The sequence below is a fragment of the Patagioenas fasciata genome, chromosome 14 (assembly GCF_037038585.1).
Source record: "Patagioenas fasciata isolate bPatFas1 chromosome 14, bPatFas1.hap1, whole genome shotgun sequence".
Classification (NCBI taxonomy): domain Eukaryota; kingdom Metazoa; phylum Chordata; class Aves; order Columbiformes; family Columbidae; genus Patagioenas; species Patagioenas fasciata.
The window spans coordinates 9,298,241-9,311,873 of record NC_092533.1 but is presented as its reverse complement, the minus strand read 5'-3'; the positions used below and the strand labels follow the sequence as shown (position 1 = coordinate 9,311,873).

Here is a 13,633-nt window from a genome sequence, read left to right as displayed (position 1 = left end):
TTTTCCAGTAGCTCAGTGGCCTCATCTTTGTTCTTTCTGGTTGCCCAGCGCTGCAGAAAGAGTGTCTGTTAAGTGGGGTGTCCCTGTGATAAGGACTGTGATCACTGGGACAGATGCATTCATGTATGTGGAGGGAATTTCCGAAATAAGGGTTAGTAGCGTGTTGGTACACTGACTGTTGTGCTGAATGGAAGAATGCAGAGATCCACACTTTTAAAATTAACTCAGCCTACAGAAGTGGCAGAAAAATACCTGGTTTAAGCCTTTGTTATGCTACAGCAAATATAGTTCTTTCTTCTACTACTTCTTTCTTTTTGAACAAGGAGAAGAGGGTAGGCAAGAAAGCTGATGTTTGTGTGGAAAAACACACTGTCTTGCCCAGCTGCAGGACTGCAGCTAAAGAAATGAGCAAAAAGAAAAAGCTACATCTCCTAGTTTTCCTCAAGTGTCTGATCTTGGTTTTAGCCACATAGGTAAGAATCCAGCTGTTGAAGGAGGTTACTGTAAAGACACTTGGCTGGGTTGTCTTTAGATTAAAACTTGTGGAGCCATTTTCAAAGTAATGTCTCTTGTTCAAGAGTATTTTTGTGTGTTTACAACTGTAGAATGAAAAAAATAAATATAGTAAATTGAGGTTTATTCTGGTTTATTCTTATTTTTCTGTTTGTAGCTGATACTCCACCTCCTGCATATATGCCACCTGATGACCAAATGGGGCAGGATAATTCTCAGTCTATGGACACGAGCAATACAATGATCCCTCAAATTATGCCAAATATATCTACCAGAGGTAAGTTATATAGTATGGTGTAAGATTAACATAGTTTGACTTCTTAAAACTCATGACTCAATTTGAACAAATAACTTCAAATGGCCCAGTAAACTTTATTGACAAATGGAAGTGTCCTCCAAGGCAAACTGGGGCTACGACAGGAAGACTTGAGAAATAAAACTTGCTTATTTGCATCTCTTGTTTTTAAAGCCTCAGGTGCACAGTACGCATTTTTTGTTTTCCAGAATTAGTCTTTTCTGCTACTTTTGCCTGCTGTTAGAATTGTATATGCACAAAGGCTGTGAAAATTGAGTCTCAAAACATCAATTAAAACAGTTTTTTCTAGAAGTGGGCAGAAGAATCATGTTTCACCTGATGTCACAGTCATCTCTATTTTTTTTGTAGGTTTTTTTGTTTGTTTAAAATCAGGCTTAAAATAGGAAAATACTTATAAAATCAGTGGACTAGCTAAAAATGCATTAAAGTAAAAATCATTAAGATCTTAATCAGGACTGGTCTTGCCCATCATAACTGTTGACTAAGCTGTTAGTTATCGGTTGATAGTTTAGAAGGCCTGCTTTACGGTTCTTAGAGTTAATATTTTAACGTTTGTGTAAACTGGTATTTCCATTTTGCTTATTTTCAGATGTTCAACCTGTTGCCTATGAAGAACCCAAACACTGGTGTTCGATTGTGTATTATGAATTAAATAATCGTGTTGGGGAGGCTTTTCATGCATCTTCTACAAGTGTCTTAGTAGATGGGTTTACAGATCCCTCCAATAATAAGAACAGGTTCTGCTTAGGTTTGCTCTCAAATGTTAATCGCAACTCAACAATCGAGAACACTAGACGACATATTGGAAAAGGTAAAGCCTAGTTGTGTTACACACGCTTAAGTTCTTGTTTTTATTTCAGTTTCTCTATACCGCAATGATTACTCTCAGCTAATATATCACAGATTACTGCTGCTATTCTTGTCTACCTCTTCAGCGTCTGAAGACAGTTGACTTAGACATAGTTTGATTCTAATTAGTCTAGGAATTGCATGCATTTTTCTTTGGCACTAGTGTAAGAGATTAAATACTACCTCTTCCTTACCGACCTATATTGTCACAGGGGCTTGTTTGTTATGGATAAGATAGTCTTTATGTAGAATTTTGTGTTTCAGCACCAAGAAACATATTGCAGGACTTCTGATTGTCTGTGTTATACCTCCTGCTTAAATCATATTCTCCATACCACTTTACAGTATATCAAAGATTTTTTTTTCATTTTGTTGTTTATGCAAGGTAGTACACTGTGGTCTACAGTGTCTTCGAATATCTTGCATGAGTTGGCAGCAGGACTTTGAAATGCTAATGCAAAACTGCAAGGGCTGATTTGTCTGAGTGAATCCAGGGGGTGTGTATGTGTGTGGGAGGGATTCCTGAAGACAACAGGTTTTGCAAGATCTTCTAGTACTGTTTGGCTGATAGCACAACTAGGTGCGTGGTTTTCACCTTTGGAATGTGCCTGAATTATCCTAAAATGTAGTACTCTTCCTGAATAGCTCCTTTTTTTGTAACTAAATCCCGAAAAGAGACCCCTGTTTGCATTGCACATGTCTAGAGGCCTTTTAACCACCTAAAATAATTTGGTACAGTTGGTCTTGGGTTGTTTTTTTTTTTTTTTTTTTATGAAAGTTACTGTTGCTTGTTATATCTCTTGAACACCTGTCACTTATCAGTCTTTTAATTAGAAACTGCTATAAATATGGCGAAGTTTTGTAGATAATCTGTAGACCACAAGATATTAATATCTGGTGGAAACTTGGCTCTGCAATTCTGTTGTCCAAGAAAATTTATTATGGTTTATTGTGAGTGGTTTGTTCAAGTTCTTTTGTTTGGGCCTGCCCCTTGCAGTGGTACTAGCAGAGGAATCTTGTGCATCCACCAAAGGTCAGAAATGTAAAAAAGAACCAACATCATGTTGTAGAATAGTGTTGGTTGCAATGAGCTCTAAAATATCTGTATCTCTAATACTAATTATTAAACTAAAACTTTGCTTTATGGTAACAGTTCTGAGAACAGTTAGTTTTGGGATAAATGTTGTTTATTTATGGCTTTTGCTTGGAAAGTCTGAATTTTTTCCTTCTTAAAACTACTCAGTCCTATTTCCTCATTTTTTTTTTTTTTCTGTAGAAGCGTTGCATTGCAAGCATGACTTCCGATTGTGCGTTGGATTATTTTTTTAAATGTCTGTGTTCTTCTCAAACTGCTATATTATCCAGTTCCCCCGTTCAGAGGTCTCACAGGTCTTTCCTCAGAACAGGTTAGATAGCACATTGTGATCCCTGTCTTTTTAAAGAAATAGAGTTGTGTTGTGAAAATGTATTCTTGCCCACCTTAGATATTCTGACAGCCATTTGTAGTTGATGAAGCCAACGGTTCCTCTGCGTAACCTTTGTTCTACCTTAGTCTCAAGTGGGTCTAACGGTGTTCACAACAGTTGCTGCTGTCTGAAAGATCAGCTGGCATCTGTTGAGGTGCTGCAGGCTCATCTGGCAAACCACGGGATAGTCTGCAGGGGATTCTCAGGGTGTTGCAGGAAGATGTGTCAAACTGAACTGTATCCCGACCATGTAATGGTGGGTGGGGGAAAGGGAGAAGCTCTGGAGTAGGGAGGTGAGAATCTCAACCAAAATAGGAGTGTGAGAATCCGTGTTGGGATCCTGAAAGGATCATCTGCTTTTATATATTAATTTTTATTCAGATTTAGTGTAATATTGGCTTCAGAACACGAAGGGAGGGAATAGCTCATGTGCATAGGTGAATCCAGGCAGATATGATAAATCTAGGAGCTCTGTTGATTTTTAAGGTCTGTAAAGCCTGATGGTATTGCAGTTGTGCAACTAAATGAACTTACCTCTTCTTTTGCCTGATAAAATACGTTAAAAATCTGAGCAGGCTATGGATATACTTTCTTGTTCGTGTCTGTCACAGCCTCTTCTCTTAGGCACTTTGATTTCTGTTGGAATTGTCATAGGCAGAAGCTAGCAGTTTTATAAAACTGGAGTTATAAAATCCCCATAAGTTCTCTAGGAAAATACCTTGACTTGTGAAAGTTTTTTCATTCTATTCTGTAATTGATGAGAGAAGGACATCTAGTGGCTGATGTATAATGAGACCTACTGCATTAGAAATGAGAAAATGTCTTCTAGTATGGGCTAAAGAGCTTTTCTGTAAAGCTCTTCAAACAGAAAATTTACTTTGTCTCTGATTTCAAGGGAGTTGTATGAAGTATTCCTAGGAAGAAAACAATTTGAAATGTTTTTCTCTTTGTTTTCAAGGAGTTCATCTCTACTATGTTGGTGGAGAAGTCTATGCTGAGTGTTTAAGTGACAGCAGCATATTTGTACAGAGCAGGAACTGCAACTACCACCATGGCTTTCATCCAACGACTGTGTGCAAGATTCCTAGTGGATGCAGCCTGAAAATTTTCAACAACCAGGAGTTTGCTCAGCTTTTAGCTCAGTCTGTCAACCATGGGTTTGAAGCAGTATACGAGCTCACCAAGATGTGCACCATTCGAATGAGTTTTGTAAAGGTAAACAAATTATTTAGGGGGCATTTAAATTTATTGTGGATTTGAGTATTCAACAGTAATTACATTAGCACTGTAACAATGCAGCAACGCTATTCTGATCTGGTGTGGTTCTCCATGAAAATGGTTAATTTGGGGGGAGGGAAATCGATGCAAGACAGTAAAAGCACAGATTGCTATATTGAATGTTGGCTGTGTATTTAGTTACTTCAGTATTCAGGACAGGGATTTAATCATTGTGGTTGCTGTAATTTTATTAAAGGAGATTTGAGCTCATGCTCTAAATTTGAAGGAACAACGTGAACTACAAGACCGCTAAAAGAATGTGAGTAGAGAGGAGTGTAAGTGGTTGCAGGAAAAAATGCAACCCCTTCAAAGATATTAATATTGTTTAAAAACTGACAATGGAAAAAATACATTTTGAATTTATGCTGCTATTCATACAGTAATATTTTCTCAGTGTTGTTCAATCAAGATGCTGTCTGTTTCAGATGTAGCATGGAGCCTAGGCTTGGACCTTACAGGGGTTTTTTGTGTCTTGCCCAAAAGATGTCTTGTTTGTTTTGTCAGCTATGATAAATGATGCTCGGTTAAGGAGTGTGGAGGAGGAGGAGGGAGAAGCAGAAGAGAGATGTGGCCATAGCCAGGGGTCATTCTCCAGTAAGCAATGAGCTCCACAGAGCAGCTTGTGTAGTGCAGACAAGTCTTGGTTCAGGCTTCTGGTGCAGCCTCCCTGCCGCTCCTTCCTACCCTTCTTTTTTTCCAGTTAGATAAGAACTGTTGCTAGATTGTGAGTTACCTTGAGAGAAGGATCTTAAAACATGATTTCCTGCTTCTTGTTAGTACAGTTATTTTGAAAGACAAGCATGTTCTCAACTTGCCGGATAACACTTTGTTCGTTTTTATAGGGCTGGGGAGCCGAATATCACCGACAAGATGTCACAAGCACCCCGTGCTGGATAGAAATTCATCTTCATGGGCCCCTCCAGTGGCTGGATAAAGTACTTACACAAATGGGTTCTCCTCTTAATCCCATCTCATCTGTTTCATAGTGCCGAAGTTCTGTCTTCAGCCTTGTTTTTAGCGAACTTATTCTAATTATAGAGAAACTTCCAGTGTGGATACTGTGAGCTATATGGAGAATGGATCTTACGGTTTAACTATTTTTTTTTTTAAATCCCTTTGTGACCAATTCCATTGTGTATAGCTAATCAGTTTTACATTTCAATTTGTTCTTGTGATGCTTAAGTGACAGTTGAGCCCTAAGGGAAAAAAGTCTATTGAAAAATTCAGAACACTTTCCCCTCCTTCAAGTAGAACTCAAACAGGCATATGTCTTAACTGGAAAATTGTTTTCATTTTGTCCTGTAGGGACAAGAATTATGAAGACTGACTTCAGAAAATAAATACATATCATAGTTTGGGATTTTCTTTTTAAGTTTATGAAACTGTCTGAACATGTGCAGCTCCAGCTGGCAAGCTGTATTTTTAGCGTAGTTGTTTAACATCTTAAGGTTGACATCTGTCATAAGCAAAATTAGACTTTATTAGGGCTAATTCGCCTCAGATTGAACAATGTGATTTTTTTTTTTTAAGCGTACACGTGAAATATACTTTTTACAAATATTGGAGTGGTGTAAAAACACTTGTATTGTCTATTGGAAAATGCTGTCATAAACACGCTGTATATTAATACAGAATAGCAGTTCTTAGCCTTTTCCCACTTCAGTTTTGTAATAGCTGTTTTAACCACCATTTTAAATAGTAATTCATACAAGGTAAACACCTTGCACGTTTCTGGAGTAGTAATTCTTGTTTTGCTTTGATTTACACTCATGCCATTTGGATTTGGTTGCCAAGGCTATTTCTTTTTAGGTACCCTTCTCTATTTTAACATAAACACTACTATTTGTAAATGGCAGTGCTTACTACTTTTTGGAAGGAATAAGTTTTTTTTTGTTGTTTTCTTTTTGGTGTTCTAGCTGTTTATTTACCTGTCTGGAATTGATCTGTGTTAGGCCTTTTAATCTCTCAGTAGACATTACGCAGTATTAGTGATTACACTGTATTTAATTCACTTTCAGTATGAGTTTGAGTCTCTTTGAAGACTGTGAGTGGCTTAGCAAGTTAGTAACTGAATGCAGAAGCTTTTACTTCCAGATCATGTAACTTAATACAGACCTGTTGGTGATGACCAAAAGTAGTCACTTCTTTGTAGCCTACATGAAACAGTGGTCTTGATCCTGTCCCTGGTGGCAGGTGTTCCATCAGAAGACTCATAACTGTAGTTGGCAGCTTTATGGGGTAGAAGGACTGCATTAACATGACGATGAAATTTCTCTCTCACATGTAAAGAATCCTGTTGCCTGTGCTGTTGTATTACTCAGTAGAGAATTTAAACACTGTACTAAACACTAAAAGAAATCAGTTAAATAATGTATGCATATTTTTCCCCCTCTAAATAATAAGAAAGGAGGCTGAAAGAAACATTCTAAGAGAATTAGAAGTGAAGTATATACAAAATTTCTTTGCATGCAGAAAATGATCTATTTTTTAACTTCCCACCCTCCTTTTTCTTTTTCCCAAACAGCCCTCCGGAAAAGGGTTCATTGTTTGGGGGAGAGGCTGAAAACTCCAAAATGCAAATACTTACTAAAAGATGTGTTGCAGTTAATTGCTGCAATCCTGAGATATTGATTGCTTACACGAGTTCTTGTGTCTTCTATTGAATGACAGTTTCTGCTCAAACGTGGAAATCGTGCATCATATGGTACCTAAATAACAAATGATCTTAAAGGAATAAAGTTGTTTACGTGTCATTAAAATGCTTCTTATGAAATGCCTTAAAGGAATAAACTGTAATACTTCTGCAGAACAGTAATGTTCTCTTGTACAGGAATTTCTGTATTACTTGGTGTTTTGTGTTTTGTTTTGGGTTTTTTTTAAGCAGTTTCTTGAGTGTGTTTAAAAACAAACAAGGGAAATACCATTATTTGCCACTCACCTTTGGGGTCTTCTGTTTCATTCTTTGGAACTCCAACCCACAGATTGTTCTTTTGATGCGCTAAGTTGCGAAGTCAGTTGGCTGCAGGATCAGGCTTCTATTTTCTTTTCCCCAGGCCTGACTTTCAGTCAATTTGCTGCATATATGTATTTGACACTACAGGATTTTTTTTTTTTCCTTTACTAGCTTTTATAATAAATGTCATGGCACATTGGATTAAGGTAAGATCTAAGTTGTAGGTACAAGATTTTACTTTATCCAAAATGTTTTTCACCTGGCTTTGTGTCTGTTCACTTGTATGTTTAGAAGTGGCCAACGAAATGACTCAAGGCCGGGTGCTGAAGTGAGTGTTCCTGAGCCAGGCTGGTGCTCAGTGCTGGTATTGTGCTTTGATTGGCTACCCAGGCACTGAACCGTAATTTCTGCAATAATATCCAGTTAAGCCACTTCTGATGCTGTCATTAAAGTTCTCCATTTTTTTTGCTTCTGTACATACTCTTGAACTGTAATACATACATGCTGGGAATATCCGTGTGTGTGCTGATTTTGCCAGAGTAGGCTTGCAGGAGCAGGCCCAGGGAGGTTTGTCTATGTTCTACTTTTCCTTTGAAGTAGAACTTTTTGAAAACTTTCTAGTTAGCAAATTTTGTGTGCTACTGGTTCATGGTTTTTCTAATCACGTGTACTTTATCTGTGCTGCTGGTACAAAATTCAGGTATTGATGCACAGAGGAATTGGAAGAGAACTGTTTGATCCTAGCGATGCTTTAAGTGCAGCAATAGCAGTGAGTGCTGCCTCTGTTGCAGCATAATTGTGTATAAGTCACTTCTTGATCTAGATGGAGGGGGATGGAGAGATTGAATCAGCCGGTAATGTGGTAGTAGAAGATGGAGCCTTCCCAGTATAGCCCAGCTTAGATTTAATGTTACTCTTCAATGAAAACGGTTTTGGCTTTCATAGTGTATTTTCTTCTTTTGGGGCATCTTTCTACTTTGCACCAACCAGAGCATTAACGAACAGCTTTGGCAATACCAGCAAAGAGTCTGAACAGGCACGTACTGAAGTTCTTTCTGGGTTTGCTGTTACAGTCACTAAGATAAGGCGGTAGCTGGGATATTCTTCCTTAGAAGACTTTAGTCTTGCTGGTGGTCAGTCCGGTGCCTTGTGTAAGTATTACGTTCATTTAATTGCGTTAGACCTGAAGTAGTCATAAATGAAGGGATGACACTGATTTGTAGTATCGATAGGACCAAAATAAAGCTTTCTAGTATGGCTGACTGATGGGAGACAAATCTAACAGAACAAACAGCCTATTAGTCAAAAGAATAACGAACCAGCCCATGTGTTATGGTTTGGTATTGAATTGTTTAAAATACTGGAATTCTTTTGGGTTTTGCTTGAAGCTATGATTTTATTTTTTCTCCCCCACAGTATTCCAATGTGAAAGTTGAATATTCTTGGGCAGGTGCTCTCACAGTGTAAATCTAGGGAATTTTTAACTGTGTCAGGCTTTCTCCCTAGTTTGAAATAGTATCTTTTTCCAGGATATTGGTTTACTTGCCCAAAGTGTTGCTAGTGATGGTTTTTAGGAAAGAAACACCAAACAACAAAACAAAACCTTTTCTAAATGTTTTACTGCAAAAGACATGACACTTTTTTTTCTTGTAGTTGTGAAGTTTCTGTTTAGGAAGGTAACCAGGTAACCCATTCTGAATTCAAATCAATAGACCAAACCATCAGATTACAACATAATGTTGCTTTATTGTGCTGCTCCATAAACCTGCTTCTGTGTTTGTTGCAAGCATAACCTTTATGCTTTTGTTTACATTGTAGGAAACACAGTTCTAGCAATGAGGTTTTTTTTTCATTTAACTCTAAACGTCTTTTTATTTTGTTAATTTTCAAATTACTAGGTTTTGCTATATTATGTTTTTAAAGATATTTTTTGCATACTGCTGCTCGTATTTCAATAAACAAAACAAAACAACCCACAGGTTTTTTTTCTGGTTTCCTTTATCTGTAACTGAGTACGTCTCAAATATTTATTTACAGAAGTTGGTTTATGAGTTCTTGTAACACTAGACACTGATGCCTTACCATGTACATATTCCTCCTCATACAAATGTGGTCTTGTAATTATAAAAATAGTTTTCTATTGCTCTTGGGTGATGCAAAAGCTGCAGTGCTCGCAGAGGCAGAGATTAAATTATTGAACTAATTTAAGAGTCTTCTTTTGTGGGGCTTGTAGAATGCAGCCAGCCAAAACCTCTAGTTACAGTACCAATATCAATTTACTGGTATTTATAAAGAAAAGTGTCAGTAGTACAAAAAAAATTGGTAAGTTTTCAGCAACACTGATTATTGTGTTTGGGTTTTTTAGCGTTGTTGCTGATCACACCATTTTTAAACGACTGTCATCATGTCTCAGTGTGTAGAGCTTTACACTGATGAGCGGTAACCTTTGCATGGAGATGAAGACTGTTTGAATAGCTCTTGAAATTCAAGTACTGTTCCAATAAAATGGAAATTTAGGAGCATTTTAGTAAGCTGAATTATTTGATTAGCACCAAACTGAAACACAAGTGTCCATACCAGTTGATCATGTCTCTGATTGCCGCTTCAGGATGTAATTCGGTGAGCAGATGCTGCCTTGCAGCAGGACTCCATCTCACTTTTTCCCTCCCAACCTAGAGCTGCACTATACTAAGGAGGATCCAGCCACTCGGATACGTTGTTTTGTTTCTGGTTTTTTTTGTTAAGTCTCCTGAAACCCCGTGGTTTGTTTCCAGAAGAATGATTGCCATGTAAAATTCCCAGAAGATTTATTATGATCTTGTTACCTAGAGAATAGTCTAATTTGTGAGCGAGTAACATTTGAAATTAAGTGTTGCAGTGGTTTGATTTTTTTTTTCAAGAAACTATATGGACTTGTATTAATAGCTTTCTATGTAAGTTAAGGAAAAATTAAAGAAAAAAAATCCTGGTTATTTAAAAGCTTTAAAATATTTTATAGAAGTGAAGAGTTTTAGTTAGTCTTACTAGTCTTTCTGGGGAATTAGGAGTATAGGAACAGATGATAATTGCATCTCTTAGCTTGCCAAACTAACCTGTGAAATTGTTAATTCAGGGCTTTTTTTCAGAGGAAAAAAAGCTTTAGGCAAAACCCACCTTTTCCACCCCCACTCCAACCTGCACTGTGTGTTAAATGAGTCACAGGTTACTTCTGTTCACTGCTGCGTAAAAAGCAAATATCTCACTTGGCATTTAAAGTGATTAAATGTCGGTGTCCTGTGCCAAGAGAAATCTGCTGGTCTTGTCCTGGAGCGCTCCCTGCCCTGTTGGGGCCACCAACCCTTCCCTGTCTGACAGCATCCCCACAAGTCACACTCAGCTACAAAAACTGTTCCACAGAAGTTAAGGGAATTAGGGAAATTAACACTTACTGTAGGTACTCTGGTCAGAGGACATTGATGTTGAGACAGTGCTCTAAACCAGGCTTTTCCAAATAGCTTTCCCGAAGTAAGTGCTTAGTTTAATGGGAATGCTGATTCCATTTAATTTGCCAAATTCGGTGTTTTATGTTATTTAGAGCTGGTGTTTCCAGACACTGCAAACATTAAAAAAAAATCACTGGCCTGCACTCGTGATGACACCGGCTCTCGTTTCCTTTGAAATCTTAAGCATGGTTAATCTTCTAGTTTAGGATGCTGAGACAGTTATCTTCCATGTGCACTGGGGCTTCTGTAAAAGGTCCAAAAGTACCTGTGAATTATCACCTGACTGGCTAAATATTTCTAGGTACTCTGTCATCCTAATGCTTAATTAGTATTGGCAAAAGAACTGGCTTATGCTGATTAGTGTTCGCACTTTGGGTTGATACCATTGAACAGAAATAATCGTTCCCCTTAGTTTTGGATATCCGTGTATAAAGTTTGAAGTGAAGAGATGTCGTCCAGTGTATGTTTCTCATAGAGGTGCAGTGAAAATGGTTTCTCTGTAGCTGTGGAGTGTGGATTCCCACTCCAGCCACTTGCAAATGTAATAGTGAAGCAAAAGAAAGCTACATGCTGGGGAGTAGCTTGCATAGACTGGAAAATGAAGCCTATGCAAGCTGTAGAGTGGGAACAGTGAGAGTCAAAGTAGAACCTTTTCTTCTTTTTTTTTGGGGGGGGGGGGGGGGACAGAAAGAAAAAAAACCCAAGCAAACCCCAAAACCACTATTAATCCCCAGAAAACCATGACTAAAGCCACTGAGAAGACAAATATTCTTTGAGTCCAACTGTCTTGCTGCTTTTCCCAGATGCTCAGTTCAGTTGCTCTTTTGCATGACTTTCCAACTCCTGTGTGTTGGAAGACACATAGTCTGGCTTTCTCTCTGCCCCATGTCTCTGTGTTTAGCAGTATTTTCCTCTAAAACCATCCTGAGAGGTGTCTGAAGTGCAGCTCAGTCAAGACCTCAAGACTCTGAATAAGAATCCTCTGGCTGATTGAGTTCTCAGGGCACATTCACCTTAAAAAAGGAGCAAATAGGTGCTTTGGTGTTCTACAATTTCCAGGCAGTCTGCGTCAAATTATTTCAGAATATATTGTTCTTGTTAACTGCCTTACAGAGCCACATGTTCAAGTGTGCTATACACATATTTCTTTAAGCAACATTTTTCAGCTCTAATTAAGAGCAAACTGAATGGAAGATCTGGCTTGGGATTCTCTTAATCTGCCTGTTTTCTGCTTCTAAAGGTAAGTCTGAGATCGCAGTTTCATCGACTGGAAAATGTGGTTGTAAGTGTCCAGTTAAAAGCAAAACATTGCAGCAACTGGCAGTTTATAACATTGAAATGACAAGAAAAATCGGTCTGAGAGTTCATTGCAAAAATTCGGAAGCAGGCAACCTGTCCCAGCAGAGATACCTTGCCAGCTAAGACATTTTCTTCACTACTACCTCGAATTTGTGCTGGATACCTGGAAATCATCTGCTCTTTTAAGGGTGGTGAGAAACCAACATCACAGGAGTGTCCCATTTTGTGAGCGCGATGGTCACCTCGGTCTAGAACAAGCGGTGGCTGTTGGTCAGTCCTACAGCGAGCAGTTCGTGTCAATGTCTGTTGAAGGAGCTCTGCTCTAGGAGAAGACTAAAAATACTTTTGTGCAAGAAATGAAGGCACAGATCTATAGAAAATGATATGAGAGAAGCGCAGTGTGAAGTTATCTCTCCAGACTTTTTGCTGTGCCAGCCCAAATGTTTCCTTTAAACGTCTGTGACTGGGGAAACTGCTACCAAGCCAGACCAGCTATAGCTGCAGAGCAAGTTTACACCAGGTCTATCAGTTCAGAATTTAATTAATGAACTCTTTGTTGCTGTTTGAGTGGTTGCTGATGCTGCGCTGGAGGGAAGAGAAGCAGGACGAGAGTGATAAGGCAGCACATTCCCAGGGGGATCGTGGGTTACTGTGTTATTGAACATCACTGGAGCCCACCAGGCTCCTGCTGGAGGGAAGAGGTAGTTTTGGCGTGGGACAAAGCTGACTGCCAGACAGGTGGGATCAGGTGCGAAAGATCTCACTGCTCCCAGGTGGAAGTGATGAGTTGTTTCCCTGGCCCAGAGGAAGAAGAGTTAAACCTTAACACACAGGTCCTGATTCAGTAGAGCGTGCAGCCGTGTATTTTAAGCATATGGATGCTTTCTGAAGCGTTATGGGAGCTACTCATTTTTTGAAAGCCAAACATCTAATCAAGAGCTTCTCTGAACTGGGGCCACCCCACGTCTCACAGCATTGTGTCCCACATTTCTGGTGTTTGTCTTGTCCTTCATGTCTTGTCCTTCATCAACCTCCAGGTTGCCATGAGGGGCCACCAGGCAGGAGGCGGCTGCAGAGCTGGGAGTGTCCAGAGGCTTTTTTGAAAAGGCACATTGAGAAAAGAGGTTTGCTCTAAAGACACAGTGAGTGATATATTTGTGTCAGGGGCAGGCGTGTGACCGGCAGAAGGCGAGGAGGGGCAGGGATGGAGTGGACATTTGGGACCATGTGTGTCATGAACCTAATGAACCAGTTACAAGGGCTAAAATGCCAATCAATCCCTTTTCCTGGAGTGCCTGTGGTCAGGAAGTAGATTTCATGTCCATTTGAATTTTGGCCCTGGTGAAAGAGAGTATCTCAGATGTTTTCTTTACGTATGTTTCATACGTTGGTTAAAATGTCATTAATAGAACTTTCTTCTGCAATGGAAATAATTCCAGGTATTGATGAGAGCACCACAGGGCATGCATAAAAGCTT

At 39.0% G+C, this 13,633-nt stretch overlaps 1 protein-coding gene across 5 annotated transcripts in view; it reads left to right on the top strand.

Moving 5' to 3' along the window:
* SMAD5 (SMAD family member 5) overlaps nucleotides 1–9,353 on the top strand; it is a 29,608-nt gene extending 20,255 nt beyond the window's left edge. For all 5 annotated transcript variants that reach the window (XM_065848813.2, XM_065848811.2, XM_065848812.2 and 2 more), the window contains exons 4-7: nucleotides 671–790; nucleotides 1,419–1,640; nucleotides 4,103–4,359; nucleotides 5,265–9,353. In XM_065848813.2, the coding sequence (XP_065704885.1) occupies nucleotides 671–790; nucleotides 1,419–1,640; nucleotides 4,103–4,359; nucleotides 5,265–5,408 (743 nt within the window). In that variant the 3' untranslated portion in view covers nucleotides 5,409–9,353. The remainder of the gene's footprint in view (nucleotides 1–670; nucleotides 791–1,418; nucleotides 1,641–4,102; nucleotides 4,360–5,264) is intronic.
* The last annotated feature ends 4,280 nt before the right edge of the window (nucleotides 9,354–13,633 follow it).